The following is a 24,841-nucleotide window of genomic DNA, read 5'->3' as shown; positions in this document are numbered from 1 at the left end:
CGAATCCGTCAGTGACGGGGACGCAGATCCCCCAACAACCAAGTCCCGATTGAAGGCAACAGCCCAACCCGTATTGGAGAGACACCGCCACCGCCACGGCACCAGTTTCTCAGGGCCAGCGCCTGCGGGCAAAGTGTAGAGCTCCTCCGGCCCAGATTGCAGCCGGGGAGCGGGTAACCGGAGGGAATCCACCGCTACCACAAGTCAAACAAAGGTGCAAGGAAGAGGGACATCACCGTCACCTACCGGGAGTGCAGGTGCAGCCGTCTGTGGGACCGTCCTACCAGCCGTTTGGTTTACCGTACAAACTGTGTCCGTGTCTCAGGCTGAGTGAGTACCACAGTGCCGCAAGGCACAGCGCTGCCCCCGCGTCCCTGCGCCCACCGGGCCCTACACTTTACATCTCATCACTGGGCCCCGGGATTACCAACCCCTACCCACGGAGGGGCAACACAACACCTGGCTGCTCCGCATCACCATCCCCGGGACCCCCATACTGAGCAGCGGTGGTGCAATCACCACAACCGTGGGTGGCGTCACGAACTATAACAATCCCCACACCCAACAAACCCCCTTTCACTCACGGGCGAGGAGTGTCGCTCGAGAAACCCCGGGATCCGGCCCACAGCTCGAGCCACCACTGAGCAGCTGCCGGACCCGAGCAGAAGGGGTGAGCGCGGTGTGCTGACACCCTCCTCCCCGCCCGCGACAACTTGGCGTCACGAACAGGATCTTACCGCTCTGCCGTCAGGTAGAGGTGCGCCTTGTTACCGCCGGAGGCATCCGGCAGGAAAATTTCAGAAGCCGCCATCTTTGGCGCGAAAAGTTCCCGCTCGAGCGTCTTCTCGAGCAGTAGAAGCGCGAAGGCCAAAACTCCGCCCCGAGAGAGGAGGGGCCGAAAAGAGCTAAGGGGGACGCGATGGCGGCTGGACGCATGTAGCTGCGGCTGTGGAAGCAGGGACGCCAGGACCCTGCGAATATACCGTTCCTGGAAGCAAACAGAGAAGCCATCATGTGGATGCCGTCCCGCGACACCGTAGCCCCCGCGCCTGGAACCGCGGCGTGGGTGGAGATCCGAACCGCGCAGCTCTATCAAAGGCTGCAGGTCAGGATGCAGCTCCTCATGGAGGAGTGGGAGGCCGACATGGCGGACGTTGTAGCCACCGTGCGGAGACGCGAGGAGGAGGCGGAGAAAGGGAGGGTGAGTGACCCACGTCCCGATGCCCTTGAAGGGCCGGTCATCGCGGCTGTGGGGCCCGGTCCAAGCCCTCTCCCCCCGTTGCCTCCCTCGCCACCCGTCCCGGAGGCCGTGACCCCGCCACTAGGCCTGCTACCACCGCAACCGGTAGCAGTACCCAGCGTCCCCGCCCAGGCGGGCCGACCTGTAACCGGAGCCCGCGGCACACCGGAGGTGTTACCGTGGAAGACGCCGAAAGTAGAACCGGAGGCATCCTTTGAAAAACTCCCCGAGCCAGAGCCGATGACCCGTTCCGAGCCCAAGGCCCGGCAGCGGAAAGCCCCTATGCCCATCCCCCACACCTCGGCTGAGGTGGCGCCGGGTTGTAGCTGCAAGGCAGCGTCCAAGGCCATGACACCGCGGGATACGCCGCCCACCTTCCTGACAGTGGGTAACGTTCTGGATGTCCCGCGGGGCCCGACCCGTGCGCCGGCGCTGGCGGCAGCGCCATACTGGGATAGGGAGCCGGTACCGCTGGGCCTGGAGATCGCCGAAAGGGAGCAGAAGAAGGCCGAACTGGTGGCCAGAGCGATCCGGGAGAAGGAGCACCTCCGGCGGGCAACCTCCCGTGCCCGAGGACCGTTGTACGTGGGGCAGGTGAGGCGATTTGATGTCCGCCGGGGCTACGGGTTCATCTACGAGCCGGGCCTGGAGGCCGAAGTTTTTGTAGCCCGGCGGGATGTGAATGCCCACCTGCCCGAGGAGCATCCTGGCCGTAATCTGATGCCGGGTGATATAGTACAGTACACTCGGTTCTTTGGGGAGCGAGGGTGGTTTGCGCTGGACGCTAGATTGAAGGGCAGCCCAGAGGCCCTCGCAAGCGCCGCGCCCCCTCCCTTGGAAGGAGCACTGGAGCCTGGAAGACCGGAGTAAGGAAGCGGATGCCCGCCGCAGCAGTCCCCGTTGGGACCACCACTGCAGTTGTTGTTTGGTTAAAAAGTTTTGAAAAGAGTGATAAGAAAAATGATACCGAGTTTTTCATCTGATTTGCTTTTGTGATTGCAACCGGCAGGAGCCGGCACCGTTGTCCCCGTGGGGACCGTTTAAGTTTTGCATGGGAACTATCCATGGACAAGCCCGTGAACTTGCAGGGCACCACAAACGTTAAGTGGCTTGTAAATATGTTGGTTACCGTTACCGTTTCCGCAGTACCGTCTCCAGAGAGGCAGATTGGAGGGAGGGCCATGAGCGGAGCAGGCTAGGGCCCAGCCACCAAAGGAACCGGTGGCTACCCTCTGGAGGGGAAGGACAGATCCCGCTCGGGTGACTTGTGCTGGACTGTGGGTCAAGGGGTGCTGCCTGGGTTTTAGGGGCAGCATCAGGGCCAGGTTGCTTGGGTGGGAGAGAGCGGAAACCGTGACCGTAAACCGTTGCAACGTTTAAGTAAATGTGCCTCCCGTCTTGGGAAGAGTTTTGATTAAAAATGTTATTTATGTTTGTTTAACCTTGTTACCCCTTTTTACAGAAAAATAAAACCGGTGTAGGACGGCAGCCCGCGGACGGTCTGCATTTTGCTAAGGGGGAATGTATCGCCCTGGGCAAGCCAGGGGACACGGGTCACAACACCACCACACCCCACACTCCAGGTAGGCACATCTATGCTAACCACAAATCCTTGTTGCCTTCCTCCAGGAGTTTGATGATGCACACCAGGGGGTGGGCCAGGCGGTTGGCTCCGCCCACCGAGGAGCTCACGACTCTGGAGGCGGGAAAACCAGGCAGAGAGCTCAGGGACGAGCTTGAGTAAACAACAGAGTTCAGCTCAGGGAGGAGCAGGAGTGAGGAGCTAAGGAGAGGAGTTAAGAAAGTGAAAGTGAAAGTAGAAAAGTGGAAAAGGAGGAAAGCAAGTGAAGTGACAGAAGAGAAAGAAAGCCTGAAGGGTCCAGCTTTGTGTAGGGCCAGATCAACAAGGTCAGCGACGGCGGTGACTGTCTGGAGGGGGACCGTTTGGAAGTTCCTGGAAGGACCCCGTTGGCTGTGTGCCCGGTGGTCTGGAGCAGTGTTCCGAAGGACAGTCAGCACCAGGGCAGGGGCCTCTCGGACCCCGGCAAGGCTAGGAGTCGCCAAATTTGCCGAATCTGTCAGTGACGGGGACGCAGATCCCCCAACAACCAAGTCCCGATTGAAGGCAACAGCCCAACCCGTATTGGAGAGACACCGCCACCGCCACGGCACCAGTTTCTCAGGGCCAGCGCCTGCGGGCAAAGTGTAGAGCTCCTCCGGCCCAGATTGCAGCCGGGGAGCGGGTAACCGGAGGGAATCCACCGCTACCACAAGTCAAACAAAGGTGCAAGGAAGAGGGACATCACCGTCACCTACCGGGAGTGCAGGTGCAGCCGTCTGTGGGACCGTCCTACCAGCCGTTTGGTTTACCGTACAAACTGTGTCCGTGTCTCAGGCTGAGTGAGTACCACAGTGCCGCAAGGCACAGCGCTGCCCCCGCGTCCCTGCGCCCACCGGGCCCTACACTTTACATCTCATCACCGGGCCCCGGGATTACCAACCCCTACCCACGGAGGGGCAACACAACACCTGGCTGCTCCGCATCACCATCCCCGGGACCCCCATACTGAGCAGCGGTGGTGCAATCACCACAACCGTGGGTGGCGTCACGAACTATAACAATCCCCACACCCAACAAACCCCCTTTCACTCACAGGCGAGGAGTGTCGCTCGAGAAACCCCGGGATCCGGCCCACAGCTCGAGCCACCACTGAGCAGCTGCCGGACCCGAGCAGAAGGGGTGAGCGCGGTGTGCTGACACCCTCCTCCCCGCCCGCGACACAATCTCCATAGATTGTGCAGGGGACGCAGGACGCATGCAGTTACGCTGCGGTGCAGAACGCAGCGTAACTGCATGTAATACGCACACGTGCGCACATACCCTTATGCTTGTCTGTTGGTTGTGTTTCACACAACCACAGGGGTGAGTATCTGACAATTCTTTACCCACTGTGTGATTTATGATAAGACCCTATGTGCACTTTTTCCTCTTAATAGAATCAAATTTACTTGTGAGATATGGATCTTTTCAGATCCCAGTGATGTGCCATTGAGGAAAACCGGTATTAAACAACCAGGGATGGACCACTACAGATCAAACCATGGACACAACATAAAGGTTGCCATAATCCAATGGGTTGAAGTTCATAATAATACCTGGAAACCATCACATACAATTGAGGCAATAGATGCAATAAAATTGCTCTCTGTGGGCAATGTTTCTGTTCTGACCCTTATATGACTACTGACTCACAGACGTCTACCAAGTTCATGATTTATAGTGATAGTTATGTTCTAGTTCTAGATCACCAACATTCAGTATCCGGCACACATTATATGGCGAGGACATTAGAAAACCACCTTGCACATCTGTAGATGTTGCTCTTCAGATACCAGTAATCCAAGACTGTTCTGCACGGTAGCCTCCATGTCAAGTAGCCAGTCCCAAAATTCCTGGCACTCTCCCTCCAAGTCCTGAACACTGCAAAGAGAAAAAGCGAGCAGTTTTATTAGAAGATTAATGTTAATGTTTCTATTGAACAAGAATTAGTAACAATTAGTGATGGGTGAACCCGCTGATATCCAGAATCGGCGGGTCCAAAATAATTTTTAAAAAGCAAAAAAAACAAAAATGGGTTGGGACCTAAATTTGTTTTGGATATCTGGTTGGATGCCGATCCCCATGTAAGTCTATGTGCTTTAAAATAGTGGTAGAAGGGATAGGGGGATTAAAGCAGGAGTGTCATACTTACAGAGTCTCCCACTGTAACACTACTTCCAGAGCCACTCATTACCCTCATACATATTCACTGCTTCCACACTGGCAGTTCCAGCATCTCTGATGGTTGCAATCAGACTGAGCCTGCACCCTGTGTGACAGCATATCAAACTGCTTGGAATCGCACACCTTGTCTGCATCTCTATAGTGGTGTAGAAATAAATTAATAAATAAAAAATTGGCATAGCGTCCCCCCATATTATGATACCCAGCACAGATAAAGCATACGACTACTGGCTGAAGCCCCTAGCTGTGTGCTTATCTTGGCTGTGTATAAACATAAGAGGAACCGCATGCGGCTTTTTTTAATCCTGTAAATAAATCATTTTAAAAAACGGCTTCCGGTCTGCCCCAATTTTAATACCCAGTTATGATAAAGCTGAAAGCTGTGGGCTTGTTTTCTCAGGCTAGGGAGATCCATGCTTATTGGGCCTCACCCCCAGCATAAAAATAGCATGCCTGCAGCGCCACCCAGAATTGTTGCATCCTTAGCGCACTTTAACCGGCTCATCCTGATTGCCCTGGTGCCGTGGCAATGGGGTAATATAAGGGGTTAATCACAGTTTATAGCTGCCACTAATTCCTAGATTAGCAATGGGAGACGTCTTTAAGACCCCCACCCATTACTAATCTGTAAGTGAAATTTATACACTATATTCCTGCACCGTGGGAACCTCCAGCTATAACCCCAGATAGACTGAGTGACGTCACCACTCACAGATGCAGCTAAGTCAGTCTCTGCCTGAAGCCCACATCATGTGGACATGTTCTGTGCCCGTGCACAGTATGTATTTGGTCGGGATTGTCATGGGACCTCATGTGGATAACATCTAAACTGGGTGTTTGGGGTTAATAAAGAGGGTGTTTTTTTGTTGTGTATTTTATTTCAAATAAAGAATTTTTCAGCGTTTGTGGTTATTTCTTTTCACTTCCAGATTAGTAATAGCGGGGTCTCATAAGCACCTCCCATTACTAATCTAGGCCTTAGTGGAGCTATCATTAACCCCTTATAGTACACCGATTGCCAGTGCACCAAGGCAATCGGGATGAGCTGGATAAATTGCCAGAATTGTCACATCTAATGGATGCAACAATTCTGGGCAACTGTAGGCTACTAATTTTAGGCCTGGAGGCAATAACAATGAGCTTCCCCAGCCTGATAATGGAAGCCCCCAGCTGTCGGCTTTATATTGGCTAGAAATCAAAATTGGGGGCGGGGGGGGGTTCAAGTTATTTATTTTTTTTTTTTTTAAATAATTAAAAAACAATTTACACAGCCAAGACAAGCACAAGGCTGATGGCTGCAGCCAGTAGATGTATTCTTAATCTGTGCTGGATACCATAATATGGGGGACCCTACGACAACTTCTTTATTTAATTATTTTTACACCACTATAGATATGCAGAAAATATGTGTGATTCCAAGCAGTCAGACATGATGTCACAAAGGGTTGGGGCGCATGTCTGACTGCAACCAATCACAGACGCCAGGACTGCTGGTGGACAGCGGAAGCAGTGAATATGTATGAGGGTAATGAGCAGCCCCAAAAGTAATTTTACAGCCACGCAGGCGACTCGGCAAGTATAACACTCCTGCTTATACCTTTTTTCTTTATTTTTCCTTTCTTTTTTTTAATTATCTGGGTGGCCGGATTTGGATAGTTACCCGGAGTTCCCTGACAACTCCGGGCCCGGTGCACAGATATTAAGTATCCAGCGCAGATCCGGACTTTTACAGTCCGGGTTCGTCCATCACTAGTAACAATGTGTTATTGAAGAAGAAAGAAAGAAGAATAGGATATCATCTACTCTGTTTTAGTGCACATTACATGTGTATACACAGAACTAGCTCTAGATGGACATTGTGCCTTGAACGAGAAAGTGTATAAATTGAACTTATGATGTCTGACTTATGCTCGGATAGCACACAGACAGCATACACAGAGGAGGACATATCATTGGTGACCCCCAAATAGGACCCTGTGTTTACCCCCAAAGCAGGTGTAATTGTGCATTACGATGAGTTATTGGACTGCACAGGGCCCACATACTGTTCTTGCGCTTGAGCCTTTTTCTGTCTGTGTCCGCCTGTGAGCACAATGACCCATGTTATTCAATAGGTTTGTTCGGATGACCAATTTTTATCTTATTTTGACTGTCTGTGAGAAAAATAATCACAGCATGCACTATTCTCTGCGGAGACTCGGGTGAAACGCCCCCTTTCAAGCCAAGGGTGCTTAAAAAAAACGGATCCCACACAGAATATCCGTGTGGCATCCAATCTTTCCCTGTACATTGTCATTATTAACGTATGAAGCTGGATTTGGTCATGTACATTTCTGAATGTAGACGAATGAACAGTGTTTATTGAACACGGATGGGACACAGATATCTCGCGGGCATATAAACAGACACAATGAAGTCTACAGGGGCTCTGACTTTTGCCCAAATATGCCCTGATATGATAGATAACAAAACCAGCAAATACACGAGACTGCAAATTCATCTACTATGTAGATGAAAAAGTAAGAAGGTGCGTATGCTAAAAACTGCAAAAGTATAACCTGACAATGTAGAACCATGTTTTTTTATTCAAGCAATCCCTATAAAAGAAAAAAAAGGAGCCATACATAAAGATAATCTGTCACCACCAGTTTTTTGCCACCTCACTTGAGAGTAACATAGTGTAGAAACAGAGACCCTGATTCCAGTAATGTGTCATTTATGAAGATGCTTGCTGTAATTTGGCTAAAATAACTGTTTTATAAGCAGGACATTATCATCAGATAACCATTAAATCTGCTGTCATGTAGTCTTAAAGGCGTTGTCCGACATAAACTCAAACATTTTTGGTGTAAGCTAATCTGTGCTGTATTGTCATATAAAACACCCCTACATTGTTATTTTTTGTTTTCTAACTTTTGTTCCTCTTGAATTATGACTTTATTCTCTGCAGCTCCTTGCTTACATTCAGCTCCAGCAAACATGATAACTTCCTGTGCCACACCTCCCAGTCACAGCTGGCACCACCCAGCCTCGCCCCCTGCCAGCCCTCTGCACACACATTCCCTGTCAGTATTCTGCCCCAGCAGCTGACCTGTTATCACTCTAGCATTGGATATAACAGCCCCGCATAGGGCTCTGCACCGCCCACCACATCGGGCTCTGCACTCGCCACACACACATCGGGCTCTGCACCGCACACACACATAGGGCTCTGCAACACCCCCCACACACACACACGGCGCTCTGTACCGACCCCCCCACCATCGTTCTGCACAACCCACCCCTACCCCCATAGGGAACACATGTAGGGAATACATACTTACCCCTCCTCGGTCCCCGTCGCTCCTGCACGTTCGTCCGCTGGTCCACTGTCTGGTCTGGACATATCAACACAGTAGTGACGTCACCGCTGTCCTGAACTGTCAGACACAGACAGCGGGACAGTGATGAGAAGCAGCGCTCCCTCTCATCAGTGCTTTCAAATGTATCGGCATCACAGATGCTGCTGATACATTTGAATGTGAGATCCTGAGCAGGGGCCCCGGTGCTGGCGGTGACACCGTGGGCAGCCGCCGCCAGGCCCCTCCCCTCAGGTCCCACAGCAGTGCCAGGGGAGGGTGCGGGGAGAGTACGAGTGCAGGGGAATGTGTGGGAGGGTGCAGGGAAGGGGGGTGGGGACTCACGCACTGTACCTGCCCAGCAGGGCGGCAACATGCTGTTCCCAGATTTGCATGTCAACATGGTCCTGCCCATGTTGACATGAAATGACCGGAAGCAGCAAAATCGCGGCAGGAGCCGTCACATGACCACTCTGAGCCGAGGGATAGGGGCTGACAGCAGGGCAGGTAAGTGGTCTCTATCTACTTACCTGCCCCAATGTAGCCCAATAGGGAAATAATAAAAAAAAGTCAAAGTAAGCCAGATAACCCCTTTAAATATTCATAAGATCTGTATATTCCTGACCCCATCATTGATTGACTGTTTTCTGCCTATTCACAGTGTGATGGGGTGATATTGTGGGTTGTGTATCATTTTGTGTAGGTTCGTATTTTAAGTGTGGTGCTCTGTCCATTTTATGTATCATTTGTCCTGTCTGCAGGTTAATAATTCCTTTCTGTTCCTAGGTGTGGAGGAGGGGAATCCACCCAAACTCTCTGCTTACCTGAGGGATTATTCAGTCTGGCTGAGATGGAGACGAGGGAAAGTGTAAGATTCATCCTCTGTGGGAGAAGGTGTGGCTCCTCAGAGAGACCAGGACATTTATCACTTACTGGACTGTATCCATGTTCCTGGACTATTTTACCCTCTGTGTGGTGGATTATTTTATGGACCTTCTGGATTGCATGGAATAAATGTTCTTTGGATTATTCACCCATCTCTCGTTCTGTTAATTGTGTGATATCGAAGCAGGACCCCGTGACACACAGTGTTCACAGACAGCTGCCCATCAGTGGTGTGGGCAGGGTTATACAGAGCTCAGCATTCAGAGAACTGGTAAATCTGCAGCAGATAAAAAAGAGATTTAATAAAAACTGCAGCAAGAGCCCAGTAAGTGACACATCATTGGAATAGCGGTTTGCCCCCAGTCTGGTAATAGATTCTGTCTAACACTGTATTCACCCCCCCGCCTCCAGTGAAGCTGCTCCAACTATGTCCAATGGACCAGAAGTGATAACACAAACTCCACCAGGGACCTGACCAATGAGACCCCCAAGGTCAAGGTGACTGGCGGTCAGGCAGTCAATGCTTCCAGTCAAGTTGGTGGAAGATCAAAGTGAAAAACCCCTTTAAATAATAGATTTTTATCACTTCAATATTTAAGACCTATCTAGCACCCCTGCCATTTAGCTAATTGAGGGTAGTATATTGCAGAAGAGCAGGCTCACCTCAGTACATTGTGTGGTGGCTGAGAATGAAAGAGCAGCTTTCTTAAATTTACCTGTATGGATGAAGCCAGCAGAACCACTCACTGATAGGATACAATATACGGACCTGTGATCCCATGTGCCCACGATCAGGACTGACTTGATCCTTGCCTTTCCATGTTTTCCTCTCCCTGTACACCTTTTGTTGTTCCCTATTGTTGTATTAGGTGGGGGTGAGTTTTGTTTCTACTCCTGTCTGTCAGTTTAGTGGGTGGGGTTTTCTACTTCTGTCCTCGCCCTTCCCTTGGGTGCTGGGGTGTGGAAGGGGCTCTTACCACCAGGGACAAGCATAAGAGACATCGATACGATGGAGGTGTGGCGCCCCTGAGGCTTCCGTCGCCACAGGTCATTGCACCCCATCCAGCGGTGTGATGCCCCATTCTGAGAGAGGAAGAGAGTGAACTCCGGTCCCCTGGTAAATCCACACTACACCCATTGTTAGGTACATACTGGGACCAGGGAAAGTGGCAGTTACCCCCCCATGCTGCATGCTGGGAGGGGCCGTAAGACCCATCCCTGCTCCTATAGGGTACAGCTTAGCAACTGGGGAGGTGGGAGGAGCCATCTGAGAGCAGACACAGAGAGGAAGGTCAAGTTTAGTTAGTCTACCTCAGGGAGTGAGAGAGTGAGCATGTAGTTGGAGAAGAAGAACGAGAGAAAGGAGGGAGGAGGAGGCCGGCTGGAGGCAGGCAAGGAGGAGAAAAGAAAGACAAGAAAGAAGGAAAGAAAGCTCCAAGTCAGACAGGAGCAGAGAAACAGGAGGAGACGCTTCCTGGTGAAGATCCTGGGACCCAGAGGTCCAGGTGACACCACGTAGGAGACAGAAGGAGTCGCAGGGCCACGGGTAGTCCTGGAGGTACCACGGGCAGTCCTAGAGGTACCACGGAGAGGTCCTAGAGGCGCCATGGGTAGTTGTAGGCTACGGTGGCCTGTTCCACAATAACATCGGTGGAGGGATCAAGCTGCGACAGGGGATGGTCCCTAGAGACTGGAGGAGTGCAAAATCATCTCCAAACAGTAAAAACCAAGGCCCAGGGAAGGTTGTAGACTCCCAGGGCCAGAACCCATAGCAGACTTCCAGAAAAGGGGTAATCAGCCGACAGGTGACCCCCCAGCCTGGAGGCTGTAGTGGAGGCCAAGCCAGGTCCATCCTAACAAAGGCAAGGCTAAGGAAGACAGCAGAAGAAAGAGACACAAAGAGAAGGGTACCGGCTTTCACTCTCAGAATCACCCAGAAACGGCGGAGGTCCCTGACAGTGGTCCCAGCAGTCCAAGGGTCCCTACAGCTGTGACAAGAAGTGTGAGTAAAGAACTTGAACTGCACCCTTGAAGTGGTCTCTGTTATTTCAGCTGCATAGACATTCACAAGCACCAACTGTGCCCCGGGCATTGCTCCACCTGTGGGGAGCAGTACCACCATTGCTGCCATAACACCATCCCGGAGGCCTCACACAGCAGCGGCGGCTTAATAGCCACATACCACAGGTGGCGTCACGAACACAACCATTATTAAGCAAGCCACATATTTTACTGACACCCACCAGGGCCACGGAGCCGGGCCCAGCCACCACTGACTACCACCGGACTAGTCCGGCCCGGCACCGGGTGTCCCACAGCCCTGGAGTGGGCGAGTCAACTTTGGCGTCACGAACAGGATTTCGTGCCCGGTTGCACCGGGTACTGTGCGCCTGAAGAATCGTGAAGAAGCCTGTGTTAAACTGTGAAAAACTGCCGCCATTGAAGTCACTGAGCGCGGGAAGAAGGGGGGCGTGAAAGAAGAAAGGGCGCAAAGAGAAGCCCCGCCCCCTTGTCCAAGAAAAGAGCGTGAAGCAGTGCCCGCCATAGAAGGCGGAAGAAGAAGAAATGGTGACCAGATAAGCTGGCCGGCTGGCAGAGAGAGTCTAAATGCCAGACCAGCAGATAAAGAAAATGTACCTTATCGCAAACGGAGTGATGCCGGTCGTGATGGGCTGGGCGCCAGTCTGGCGCCAGATGCTAGTGCAGCCTCCGGCCCCGCCTCCGAGAAGGGAAAGGGAGCAGCCGAGTGGCGTGGTCGAGCACCCGAGCAGTGTTCCAGTCAGCATTCACCAGGCCGGTAGCATGGCGGAGGAGCTGCAGCAAGGTGCACCAGGGACCGGAGAAATGGATTCTGAGCTGGACCTGCTTCGAGAGGAGATGCGAGTCCTGGCCCGGAGGCTGAGCAGCGTGGAAGTGGGAGCGGAGCGGCAGAAAGAAACGCCGAGGGTGCCGGAGGATCTGGAGCGGTGGATGGATGCCGCGGAGCGGAAGCAGGGTGAGCAACCAGAAACCCCGTCCAGTCCGGACCCAGGGCCCCGCCACGCGCCCCCGCTTAGCCCCTTCACTGACCCCCTGGCCTTCCCAGCCTACCCTGCGGACGCCCGGTGGGGCACCGGAAGCCTGCCTGAGACCCCCACAGACGGAGCTTGGGGAGGGGTGGACCCCGAACAGCTAGCGGGCCCCCTGCCGAGTCCCCCTGTGAGCCTCCTGGGAATGGTATCCCCGGGAGTGAATTGGGACGCAGCGCCCATTGAAAGCAGGGGACTGCAGCGGCCGCTGCGCCCTAAGGTGACCCCCCTGGCCAACGAGCGAACGTGCCAGAGGCTGGTGACCGAGTATCAGAGGGAGCGGGAACTCCGGGAGGAGAAACGCCGGGCCAGAGAAGCCGCTAATCTGGCCTCCAAAGAAGAGGTCAGGAGGGCCCTGAAGGGATCCGAGGGCCCAGTGCGACGGGGCCTAGTAGTGGACTTCCGACAAGCTGGTGGCTGGGGCTTCATCAGGGAGCCCGGCCTGGGCAAGGATGTGTTTGTGGCTCGAAGAGACATCGAGGAGCACCTGCCCAGAGGCCACCCCGGGAGAGATGCGAAGCTGGGAGATGTGGTAGAGTACACACGGTTGATGGGGGACCGTGGGTGGTACGCGCTGCATGTGCATATCCTAAAGGAAGAAGTGGCTCCAGAGGGACCAGAGTGGCGCCGTACAATGCAAGTGTGAAGCCCCACAAGTGCAGTGTCGGTGCATTACCTTCAGGGACTCCACTCGGCTGGATCCTGTCACAGGTAGGAAATCTTCTATTTGTCGTGACGCCACTCTCAGAATTGCGGTCAGTGGGGACCGCCACTGCAGATTAAGGGATGCCTGGGGCTGATGGTGGGTGCAGTCGGTTGTAATAGCCTCCTGAGAGTGAGGCAAGCCCCAGGGCCCTGTGTAGGTATGTAGAACCACAAGGCGCAGAATAACTCCACACAAGCAGAATGTCTTTCAGGGGTTTTACTCACAGAAGGTGGCAGAGTGAGTAACCCGGGCGTAGCTGGGATGAACCAGGCTGGAACCAGGTATCCTTCAGGCTGACTGATGATGGTGACTACCGACTCGCCTTCCTTAGCCCTTGGTGGTTTGGGGTAACCCCGACTTTTAGTCCCTATGGGGGTCACCCAGGGAAGTTGCTGAAGCCTCTCTCCCCTTCGGTTGCCGTTTGCTTGTCGCCTGGACCAGATCACTCCAGCTGCTTGCCTCCTGTGAACTATGGGCCCTAACTGTGGCTACGTGGCTGCGGCTTTTGGGTGTTGTGGTGTGGGCTTTGAGGGCCCCACACCGGCAGGTTTAGCAAGGAAAGGTGGATCTATCCCCGCACCGGGATCTGCCGCCCGTTTGGGCCTGGTACTCCCTGACAGTCTCCGTACTTTCCACTACGCGGCTCTCTCTCCAGCTGTGTGTGGTGTTCGGGCAGCACTACCAGGTGACCGTTCTCCCCCGTCGGTAGTCACTGCGCGGACGCTGTTAGACTGCAACAGCTCCAGGGGTCTGCTCCTGACGTCTGCTCTCCCTGGACTCTGCACTAAACCGGCTCACTGCTCCTCCTCTCCTGTTCTTGCCTACGCCACCTAGCAACCAGGCTCTCTTACCACACCCCTTGAGTGGAGATGGAGGCTTTTTACCCCCTCCACTATTCCAGTGGAGGTGAAGGCTTTGCCCCCTCCTGGGATCCCCAGGGGTCCTCTCAAAGGTACATGTGTGAGACCTGATCACTATGCGCCTGTGTAGTCACACCTCGGTCAGCCTTCTGGATTACCTGTATTGTACTGTCCCCAGCATGGGTGCAGCACTCAGTGGTGCCTGACCAGGTCAGGGGCGCCACATTCCCCCTTAGTTATCACCAGCACGTCCTCGGGCTGCAAGACAACATTTTAAAATGCATAAAACAGTAAAACATTTTAAAACCACCAGGTACCATACATCACCACCCTCCACTCACAAGTCCGTTAACCCACCCAAACCCCTTTCAGGAGGCAGGTCACCGGTCCTTTTGGTAACCAGATCTGGGCCATCCACTTCCCCAGACCTTTCCTCCAATCTGCCTCTCCCGTTGGCCGCGCCTTCAGCCACTTCTGGCAGGATGTAGAGGCGGCTTTCATGGGCTGGTGGTCTTCAGGGCATACCTGGCCTGGTGGATCCGCGCCTTCAGCCTCTTCTGGCAGGATGTAGAGGCGGCCTCCACAGTTGGTGCTGACCAGGTACCCTCTTTGTGGTGGAGAGCCAGGCCCCATAAACAGGCATGCTCTCTGGTTGCAGGTAAGCCAAGGCCCCATAATGGACGTGCTCCCTGGTTGCAGGCGAGCCAAGCCCCTAAACAGGCTGGCTCTGGTGGTGGTACCCTCTGGTGTAACTATTTACACTGCGAGAGTTTGTGGCTATAGCCAGTTCATAGCCTTAAGGTTCATTTCTCACATTAGTTTATGTGGGCACATCTCTTAAACAGTAACGTTGCAAACTTTTCAAAACTTGTCAAACTGGTAACTTCTGTACTTTACTTTACATGCTTTACGTGGATTCCTCCTCACCAGGGCTTGGGCCTGTAGGGCTGCGGCACCTGTTGGTTTCTCGATCTCTTTCATCGTCCGTGGTGGTCTCATCAGTGGGTTCTTTGTCTGTTCTTTCTCTAGCTCTGTCTTTCCTTTCTTCCTCTGTGTCTGTTTCTTTTTCTTTAGGACATGGTGTAACATCTAGTGCATACCAGCCTCTTTCTCCTTGATGCATTGTAAACTCCACTGAGTCTCCCATCCGTAGGTTTCTTCCAGGATGTCCTCTGGGCAAATGGGCTCTAACGTCTCTTCTATTGACAAAGATGCCGACCTTCATACCAGGTGCAACTATAAAGCCGTATCCTGATTTTAGGCTGAAATCTTCTACTACTCCTCGACAAAGGGGTCCTCTGACCTGGGCTTTGGCCCTTCTCAGGAACCGTTTCTCCTCCAAGTCTCTGGCCGTTATTTCATCTTTCTGCTCTGGAGACTGTGGTGCAGGGGTGAACTTGGATCTGCTACGGCGCCGTGTCTTGCGGACTGGATTCTGCGGGGTACAGCTTACAAGCTCCCAGGTGAGGCTTTGGGGCAGATCTTCTTCAGCGGAGGGTATCGGGTCTTCTTCGTCCCAGCGGGAGTATGGCAACATCTCTGGCTCGGGGTATGAATCCACTGCTGATGGCTCCGGGGTCAGCTTCTCAGCTTCCTGGCCTCCTCTCCCCCTTAGTTCTTCTGAGCACTCCTTTGGTGGCAGCGCTGGGGATGAGTGTTCATCAGCTGGCCCGGGCGGTGGACCTTTTGGCGTGGATATCTCCAGAGTCTTCTGAGGGGTATGTGGAGGGAGCAGATACCGGTCCACCATCTCCTTTGGGAACTGTGCCTCTAGGTCAGCCTTCAGCTTCTGGTATTCAGGGTCCTCCCCCAGCGTAGACTTCCTAGCAGGGACTTCCTTGGACTGGGGAGCGGTGTCTGCTCTGGCCTTGCAGGCCGGGGTAAATGGTGATACAATCTTATCTTGGCGGGCCGCGCCTAACATGGCGGCGGCCTGGTCTTGGCGGGCCGCGCCTGGCATGGCGGCGGCCTGGTCTTGGCGGGCCGCGCCCTGCATGGCGGCGGCCTGGTCTTGGCGGGCCGCGCCCGACATGGCGGCGGCCTGAATTGGCGTCGCAGCTGCGATGGGGTCTGTGCAGGCTGGGCTGGGCATCGCTGCAGCGATCGGAGCTTGGCGGGCCGCACCTGGCGTGGCTGCGGCCTTGTTCAGCACCTCACTTGCGGCGCGGACGAGCGTTGCTGCTGCGGTGGGGTCTCGGCGGGCCGGGCCTAGCATGGCGGCGGCCTGGGTCAGCGTCACACCTGCGGCGCGGATGAGGGTCGCGGTGGCAGCCGGTTCTTTACGGGCCAAGCAGGGCATCGCTGCGGCGGCCTGGGCTTGGCGGGCCGCACCTGGAGTGGCTGCGGCATGGCTCAGCGTCGCCGCGCCGGGCGCCTCTTCAGGGACCGCGGGCGTGGCAGCAGGGGTCGGGGCATCCGGGCTGGCAGGGGCAACACTGGACTCACCCATCGTTGGCAGCATCGGGGTCTGAGTCGTCACCGCCCGGTCTGGCACTCGGCGCGCGGCTCTCTCTTCATAGGCCTGAACCGCCGCGGTCATTCCCAGGAACTCCGCACGTCCCTCTCTGATCTGCCTTCCGACCCTGGCTTCCAGTTGATCGCAGAACTCGGCAAGCTCCCGACACCACCAGGCAGCGGAGCCTGGCTCTGGGTCTCTGTGTTCAGACGCCATTTCCTCTGCGTCTTTTTCCTCTAACAGCAGACTTCTGGCTCCCTTTCTGTCCCGACGTCTCTGAACGCTTCCGCTCTCTTCACTTGCGAGGTCAGAACCCTGCAGGGGATCTCTGGGTAGCCACACCTCTTCGTGGGCGGTAACTTCTCCCAGCGCGGGCTGCTGTTGTTTTTCAGCGCGCTTTTCATGGTGGCAATATGGCGGCGCTTCCAATTTTTCAAGCGGACCGCCCAGGCACATGGTCACCTGTCTGAACAGGTCTAGTCCTTATCCTGTTCGTGACGCCAGATGTGAAGCCCCACAAGTGCAGTGTCGGTGCATTACCTTCAGGGACTCCACTCGGCTGGATCCTGTCACAGGTAGGAAATCTTCTATTTGTCGTGACGCCACTCTCAGAATTGCGGTCAGTGGGGACCGCCACTGCAGATTAAGGGATGCCTGGGGCTGATGGTGGGTGCAGTCGGTTGTAATAGCCTCCTGAGAGTGAGGCAAGCCCCAGGGCCCTGTGTAGGTATGTAGAACCACAAGGCGCAGAATAACTCCACACAAGCAGAATGTCTTTCAGGGGTTTTACTCACAGAAGGTGGCAGAGTGAGTAACCCGGGCGTAGCTGGGATGAACCAGGCTGGAACCAGGTATCCTTCAGGCTGACTGATGATGGTGACTACCGACTCGCCTTCCTTAGCCCTTGGTGGTTTGGGGTAACCCCGACTTTTAGTCCCTATGGGGGTCACCCAGGGAAGTTGCTGAAGCCTCTCTCCCCTTCGGTTGCCGTTTGCTTGTCGCCTGGACCAGATCACTCCAGCTGCTTGCCTCCTGTGAACTATGGGCCCTAACTGTGGCTACGTGGCTGCGGCTTTTGGGTGTTGTGGTGTGGGCTTTGAGGGCCCCACACCGGCAGGTTTAGCAAGGAAAGGTGGATCTATCCCCGCACCGGGATCTGCCGCCCGTTTGGGCCTGGTACTCCCTGACAGTCTCCGTACTTTCCACTACGCGGCTCTCTCTCCAGCTGTGTGTGGTGTTCGGGCAGCACTACCAGGTGACCGTTCTCCCCCGTCGGTAGTCACTGCGCGGACGCTGCTAGACTGCAACAGCTCCAGGGGTCTGCTCCTGACGTCTGCTCTCCCTGGACTCTGCACTAAACCGGCTCACTGCTCCTCCTCTCCTGTTCTTGCCTACGCCACCTAGCAACCAGGCTCTCTTACCACACCCCTTGAGTGGAGATGGAGGCTTTTTACCCCCTCCACTATTCCAGTGGAGGTGAAGGCTTTGCCCCCTCCTGGGATCCCCAGGGGTCCTCTCAAAGGTACATGTGTGAGACCTGATCACTATGCGCCTGTGTAGTCACACCTCGGTCAGCCTTCTGGATTACCTGTATTGTACTGTCCCCAGCATGGGTGCAGCACTCAGTGGTGCCTGACCAGGTCAGGGGCGCCACACAAGCGCGCAGCCTCTCCCCTAGCAGCAGCACTACCTCAAGGCAGACCCAGGCCACAGAACTGAGCAGAGGTCCTGCGACAGCCAGTCAGGAGACGCAGACCAGGATCTCCATGGCCTACATGCTGCCCAGGGCCCTGCCAAAGAGGGACCCCAGCAATGAAGATTAAAGAAGTAAGAAGATGTTGAACTGTAAATAGCCCCTGTCTGCCCCTCATTCTTTTTGAAGATGTCCCTTGTGTTTTACCCCAATGTTCTTTTCGAAGATGACACCCTTTCCTGCTGTACTGCCCCTCATGCTTTTCGAAGATGTCACCCCCCATGTTTATGTGTACCGGGCCACTGAACTGGAATGTGGGCCCCGGTGAATGTGATGTCTTATGTGTCTTATGTAACCAGGCCATTGGACTTAGTGGCTGGTTGATTTTGTCCCATTGCTGATTGAAAGAAACGAACTGCCGGGCTACTGGACTTGTTGTAGCCAACAATGTATATAGTTGCACCTGTTGTGCCCCCTACCAGAATTATGGGGGAAGTGCCCAAACTGTGCAATGAACTGAAAGTGCACACATAGTTTCTTTCTAAGAAGTTTGCAACGTTAAAGTATTTGTGCCTCCCATAAAGGGAAGAAATGTTAATTGTTTTATTGCTTTGCATAACAAAAATGTTGCAGTTTCTGCACATGTTTTTGTTGTTTTTCAGCCCGAGGACGTGCTGGGATTTGCTGTGGGGGAGTGTGGCGCCCCTGAGGCTTCCGTCGCCACAGGTCATTGCACCCCATCCAGCGGTGTGATGCCCCATTCTGAGAGAGGAAGAGAGTGAACTCCGGTCCCCTGGTAAATCCACACTACACCCATTGTTAGGTACATACTGGGACCAGGGAAAGTGGCAGTTACCCCCCCATGCTGCATGCTGGGAGGGGCCGTAAGACCCATCCCTGCTCCTATAGGGTACAGCTTAGCAACTGGGGAGGTGGGAGGAGCCATCTGAGAGCAGACACAGAGAGGAAGGTCAAGTTTAGTTAGTCTACCTCAGGGAGTGAGAGAGTGAGCATGTAGTTGGAGAAGAAGAACGAGAGAAAGGAGGGAGGAGGAGGCCGGCTGGAGGCAGGCAAGGAGGAGAAAAGAAAGACAAGAAAGAAGGAAAGAAAGCTCCAAGTCAGACAGGAGCAGAGAAACAGGAGGAGACGCTTCCTGGTGAAGATCTTGGGACCCAGAGGTCCAGGTGACACCACGTAGGAGACAGAAGGAGTCGCAGGGCCACGGGTAGTCCTGGAGGTACCACGGGCAGTCCTAGAGGTACCACGGAGAGGTCCTAGAGGCGCCACGGGTAGTTGTAGGCTACGGTGGCCTGTTCCACAATAACATCGGTGGAGGGATCAAGCTGCGACAGGGGACGGTCCCTAGAGACTGGAGGAGTGCAAAATCATCTCCAAACAGTAAAAACCAAGGCCCAGGGAAGGTTGTAGACTCCCAGGGCCAGAACCCATAGCAGACTTCCAGAAAAGGGGTAATCAGCCGACAGGTGACCCCCCAGCCTGGAGGCTGTAGTGGAGGCCAAGCCAGGTCCATCCTAACAAAGGCAAGGCTAAGGAAGACAGCAGAAGAAAGAGACACAAAGAGAAGGGTACCGGCTTTCACTCTCAGAATCACCCAGAAACGGCGGAGGTCCCTGACAGTGGTCCCAGCAGTCCAAGGGTCCCTACAGCTGTGACAAGAAGTGTGAGTAAAGAACTTGAACTGCACCCTTGAAGTGGTCTCTGTTATTTCAGCTGCATAGACATTCACAAGCACCAACTGTGCCCCGGGCATTGCTCCACCTGTGGGGAGCAGTACCACCATTGCTGCCATAACACCATCCCGGAGGCCTCACACAGCAGCGGCGGCTTAATAGCCACATACCACAGGTGGCGTCACGAACACAACCATTATTAAGCAAGCCACATATTTTACTGACACCCACCAGGGCCACGGAGCCGGGCCCAGCCACCACTGACTACCACCGGACTAGTCCGGCCCGGCACCGGGTGTCCCACAGCCCTGGAGTGGGCGAGTCAACTTTGGCGTCACGAACAGGATTTCGTGCCCGGTTGCACCGGGTACTGTGCGCCTGAAGAATCGTGAAGAAGCCTGTGTTAAACTGTGAAAAACTGCCGCCATTGAAGTCACTGAGCGCGGGAAGAAGGGGGGCGTGAAAGAAGAAAGGGCGCAAAGAGAAGCCCCGCCCCCTTGTCCAAGAAAAGAGCGTGAAGCAGTGCCCGCCATAGAAGGCGGAAGAAGAAGAAATGGCGACCAGATAAGCTGGCCGGCTGGCAGAGAGAGTCTAAATGCCAGACCAGCAGATAAAGAAAATGTACCTTATCGCAAACGGAGTGATGCCGGTCGTGATGGGCTGGGCGCCAGTCTGGCGCCAGATGCTAGTGCAGCCTCCGGCCCCGCCTCCGAGAAGGGAAAGGGAGCAGCCGAGTGGCGTGGTCGAGCACCCGAGCAGTGTTCCAGTCAGCATTCACCAGGCCGGTAGCATGGCGGAGGAGCTGCAGCAAGGTGCACCAGGGACCGGAGAAATGGATTCTGAGCTGGACCTGCTTCGAGAGGAGATGCGAGTCCTGGCCCGGAGGCTGAGCAGCGTGGAAGTGGGAGCGGAGCGGCAGAAAGAAACGCCGAGGGTGCCGGAGGATCTGGAGCGGTGGATGGATGCCGCGGAGCGGAAGCAGGGTGAGCAACCAGAAACCCCGTCCAGTCCGGACCCAGGGCCCCGCCACGCGCCCCCGCTTAGCCCCTTCACTGACCCCCTGGCCTTCCCAGCCTACCCTGCGGACGCCCGGTGGGGCACCGGAAGCCTGCCTGAGACCCCCACAGACGGAGCTTGGGGAGGGGTGGACCCCGAACAGCTAGCGGGCCCCCTGCCGAGTCCCCCTGTGAGCCTCCTGGGAATGGTATCCCCGGGAGTGAATTGGGACGCAGCGCCCATTGAAAGCAGGGGACTGCAGCGGCCGCTGCGCCCTAAGGTGACCCCCCTGGCCAACGAGCGAACGTGCCAGAGGCTGGTGACCGAGTATCAGAGGGAGCGGGAACTCCGGGAGGAGAAACGCCGGGCCAGAGAAGCCGCTAATCTGGCCTCCAAAGAAGAGGTCAGGAGGGCCCTGAAGGGATCCGAGGGCCCAGTGCGACGGGGCCTAGTAGTGGACTTCCGACAAGCTGGTGGCTGGGGCTTCATCAGGGAGCCCGGCCTGGGCAAGGATGTGTTTGTGGCTCGAAGAGACATCGAGGAGCACCTGCCCAGAGGCCACCCCGGGAGAGATGCGAAGCTGGGAGATGTGGTAGAGTACACACGGTTGATGGGGGACCGTGGGTGGTACGCGCTGCATGTGCATATCCTAAAGGAAGAAGCGGCCCCAGAGGGACCAGAGTGGCGCCGTACAATGCAAGCGCGCAGCCTCTCCCCTAGCAGCAGCACTACCTCAAGGCAGACCCAGGCCACAGAACTGAGCAGAGGTCCTGCGACAGCCAGTCAGGAGACGCAAACCAGGATCTCCATGGCCTACATGCTGCCCAGGGCCCTGCCAAAGAGGGACCCCAGCAATGAAGATTAAAGAAGTAAGAAGATGTTGAACTGTAAATAGCCCCTGTCTGCCCCTCATTCTTTTTGAAGATGTTTCTTGTGTTTTACCCCAATGTTCTTTTCGAAGATGACACCCTTTCCTGCTGTACTGCCCCTCATGCTTTTCGAAGATGTCACCCCCCATGTTTATGTGTACCGGGCCACTGAACTGGAATGTGGGCCCCGGTGAATGTGATGTCTTATGTGTCTTATGTAACCAGGCCATTGGACTTAGTGGCTGGTTGATTTTGTCCCATTGCTGATTGAAAGAAACGAACTGCCGGGCTACTGGACTTGTTGTAGCCAACAATGTATATAGTTGCACCTGTTGTGCCCCCTACCAGAATTATGGGGGAAGTGCCCAAACTGTGCAATGAACTGAAAGTGCACACATAGTTTCTTTCTAAGAAGTTTGCAACGTTAAAGTATTTGTGCCTCCCATAAAGGGAAGAAATGTTAATTGTTTTATTGCTTTGCATAACAAAAATTTTGCAGTTTCTGCACATGTTTTTGTTGTTTTTCAGCCCGAGGACGTGCTGGGATTTGCTGTGGGGGAGTGTGGCGCCCCTGAGGCTTCCGTCGCCACAGGTCATTGCACCCCATCCAGCGGTGTGATGCCCCATTCTGAGAGAGGAAGAGAGTGAACTCCGGTCCCCTGGTAAATCCACACTACACCCATTGTTAGGTACATACTGGGACCAGGGAAAGTGGCAGTTACCCCCCCATGCTGCATGCTGGGAGGGGCCGTAAGACCCATCCCTGCTCCTATAGGGTACAGCTTAGCAACTGGGGAGGTGGGAGGAGCCATCTGAGAGCAGACACAGAGAGGAAGGTCAAGTTTAGTTAGTCTACCTCAGGGAGTGAGAGAGTGAGCATGTAGTTGGAGAAGAAGAACGAGAGAAAGGAGGGAGGAGGAGGCCGGCTGGAGGCAGGCAAGGAGGAGAAAAGAAAGACAAGAAAGAAGGAAAGAAAGCTCCAAGTCAGACAGGAGCAGAGAAACAGGAGGAGACGCTTCCTGGTGAAGATCCTGGGACCCAGAGGTCCAGGTGACACCACGTAGGAGACAGAAGGAGTCGCAGGGCCACGGGTAGTCCTGGAGGTACCACGGGCAGTCCTAGAGGTACCACGGAGAGGTCCTAGAGGCGCCATGGGTAGTTGTAGGCTACGGTGGCCTGTTCCACAATAACATCGGTGGAGGGATCAAGCTGCGACAGGGGACGGTCCCTAGAGACTGGAGGAGTGCAAAATCATCTCCAAACAGTAAAAACCGAGGCCCAGGGAAGGTTGTAGACTCCCAGGGCCAGAACCCATAGCAGACTTCCAGAAAAGGGGTAATCAGCCGACAGGTGACCCCCCAGCCTGGAGGCTGTAGTGGAGGCCAAGCCAGGTCCATCCTAACAAAGGCAAGGCTAAGGAAGACAGCAGAAGAAAGAGACACTAAGAGAAGGGTACCGGCTTTCACTCTCAGAATCACCCAGAAACGGCGGAGGTCCCTGACAGTGGTCCCAGCAGTCCAAGGGTCCCTACGGCTGTGACAAGAAGTGTGAGTAAAGAACTTGAACTGCACCCTTGAAGTGGTCTCTGTTATTTCAGCTGCATAGACATTCACAAGCACCAACTGTGCCCCGGGCATTGCTCCACCTGTGGGGAGCAGTACCACCATTGCTGCCATAACACCATCCCGGAGGCCTCACACAGCAGCGGCGGCTTAATAGCCGCATACCACAGGTGGCGTCACGAACACAACCATTATTAAGCAAGCCACATATTTTACTGACACCCACCAGGGCCACGGAGCCGGGCCCAGCCACCACTGACTACCACCGGACTAGTCCGGCCCGGCACCAGGTGTCCCACAGCCCTGGAGTGGGCGAGTCAGAGGCACAGACCTCGCTACCTTTAAACGGACCTCTGAGTTAAGGGAAAGCCTAGGATACGCTTAGTCTGAGGGTCAGCGTAGGGTCTCCCCTCCAGTCATCCCCCCAATCCTGTCACTCTGGTGACAAATACTATAGTGTTGGTTGGAGAAGAAATGTTTATGCCCTCCCCGATATCCATTTCCATTCCACTAGATCCTAAAATATGTTTATTTTAGCTACTAGAGGAGGAGGAAATATGGAGTCATCATACCAAAATCTTCCTTAGAGAAAATGTATTTCTTGCCAGGATGAATGGGAAATTCTCCCCCAACGTTAAGACCCGGAGTTGTTTCCATAAACACAATAATCGCATATAAGAAAGTAGTGTATCCTAATAGAGGATGTCCTCAGAAGCTTGATGTAATATGGGACATATGGAGCTCATAGGCGCAGACGGTCTTTCACAATTGAGGTATTATTTATATTACCAGTTAAAGGTTACATATAGTTTGGAGATGTAGGGGGGATCTTATTGTAGGCAGAAAAGGTTTTATTGTTATTATTGGATCTGAACAGTTTAAATTCGGAGCTTGTACTTCAGCTTTGATGAGAGAAGAGTAAAATGTATACTGTTTCTATGCTTCTTCAATACAGCATAGGTTTTAATTGACTGCTAATATAAAATTAATATATTAATAATAATATAAAATTATATAATGATACGTGTACCTGAGCAGCTCCTTTACATACCGTGTTTCCCCAAAAATAAGACTAGCCATTAAAATAAGCCTTAGCAGAGTTTTTTGGCCTTTTTGGAAAGTGCTTATCAAATAAGCCGTACTCCAATAATAAGCCTTAGTTGCCTACCACACTATAACAGTATTCTGAAATAAGGCTTGTGCTGCCCTTTCAGGGTATGTAACTTTTATTGGTGTACACTGCCCTATTGTGTTGCTGTAAGCCCCGAACGTTTATAGTGACAAGCCGGCTGGCTAATGGAAAATGAATATTCACCCTTCCCTCGCCCACCCCTCTGTGCCAGTGTCAGTGATTGGAACGTATGTTAATGGCAAATGAATATTCAACCCCTTTCCCTGCCCATATTGCCACCCACCCCAGTGTACTGGGGAATCAGTGATTTAGTCAGATTGCAGTATTACTTTCCGAGGATACCATCGCAATGCATGGACTGGCCCGAGAGTGTCAGGGTTTATTTCTATGCAGATGAGGAGAGCTGCTGGCCAGTCCTAGCACATCACAAGGACTGTCCGGCAGCTCTCCTCATCTGCATAGAAATAAACCCTGACACTCTCGGGCCAGTCCATGCATTGTGATGGGACCCTCGGAAAGTAATACTCAAAGCAATAAGAGGGGCTGCTGATAAGCCACTGGC

The 24,841-nt window shown here is 54.0% G+C and overlaps 1 protein-coding gene across 2 annotated transcripts in view; it reads right to left on the bottom strand.

Moving 5' to 3' along the window:
* Positions 1-24,841, bottom strand: part of AKAP6 (A-kinase anchoring protein 6) — a 460,428-nt gene that overhangs the window by 145,733 nt on the left and 289,854 nt on the right. For both annotated transcript variants that reach the window (XM_075329663.1, XM_075329664.1), the window contains exon 9: positions 4,601-4,721. In XM_075329663.1, coding sequence (XP_075185778.1) covers positions 4,601-4,721 — 121 coding nt within the window. The remainder of the gene's footprint in view (positions 1-4,600; positions 4,722-24,841) is intronic.

Source organism: Anomaloglossus baeobatrachus, chromosome 12 (assembly GCF_048569485.1).
Source record: "Anomaloglossus baeobatrachus isolate aAnoBae1 chromosome 12, aAnoBae1.hap1, whole genome shotgun sequence".
Lineage (NCBI taxonomy): Eukaryota > Metazoa > Chordata > Amphibia > Anura > Aromobatidae > Anomaloglossus > Anomaloglossus baeobatrachus.
The sequence above is the reverse complement of the archived record's forward strand: the minus strand, read 5'-3'. Positions and strand labels throughout refer to the sequence as shown.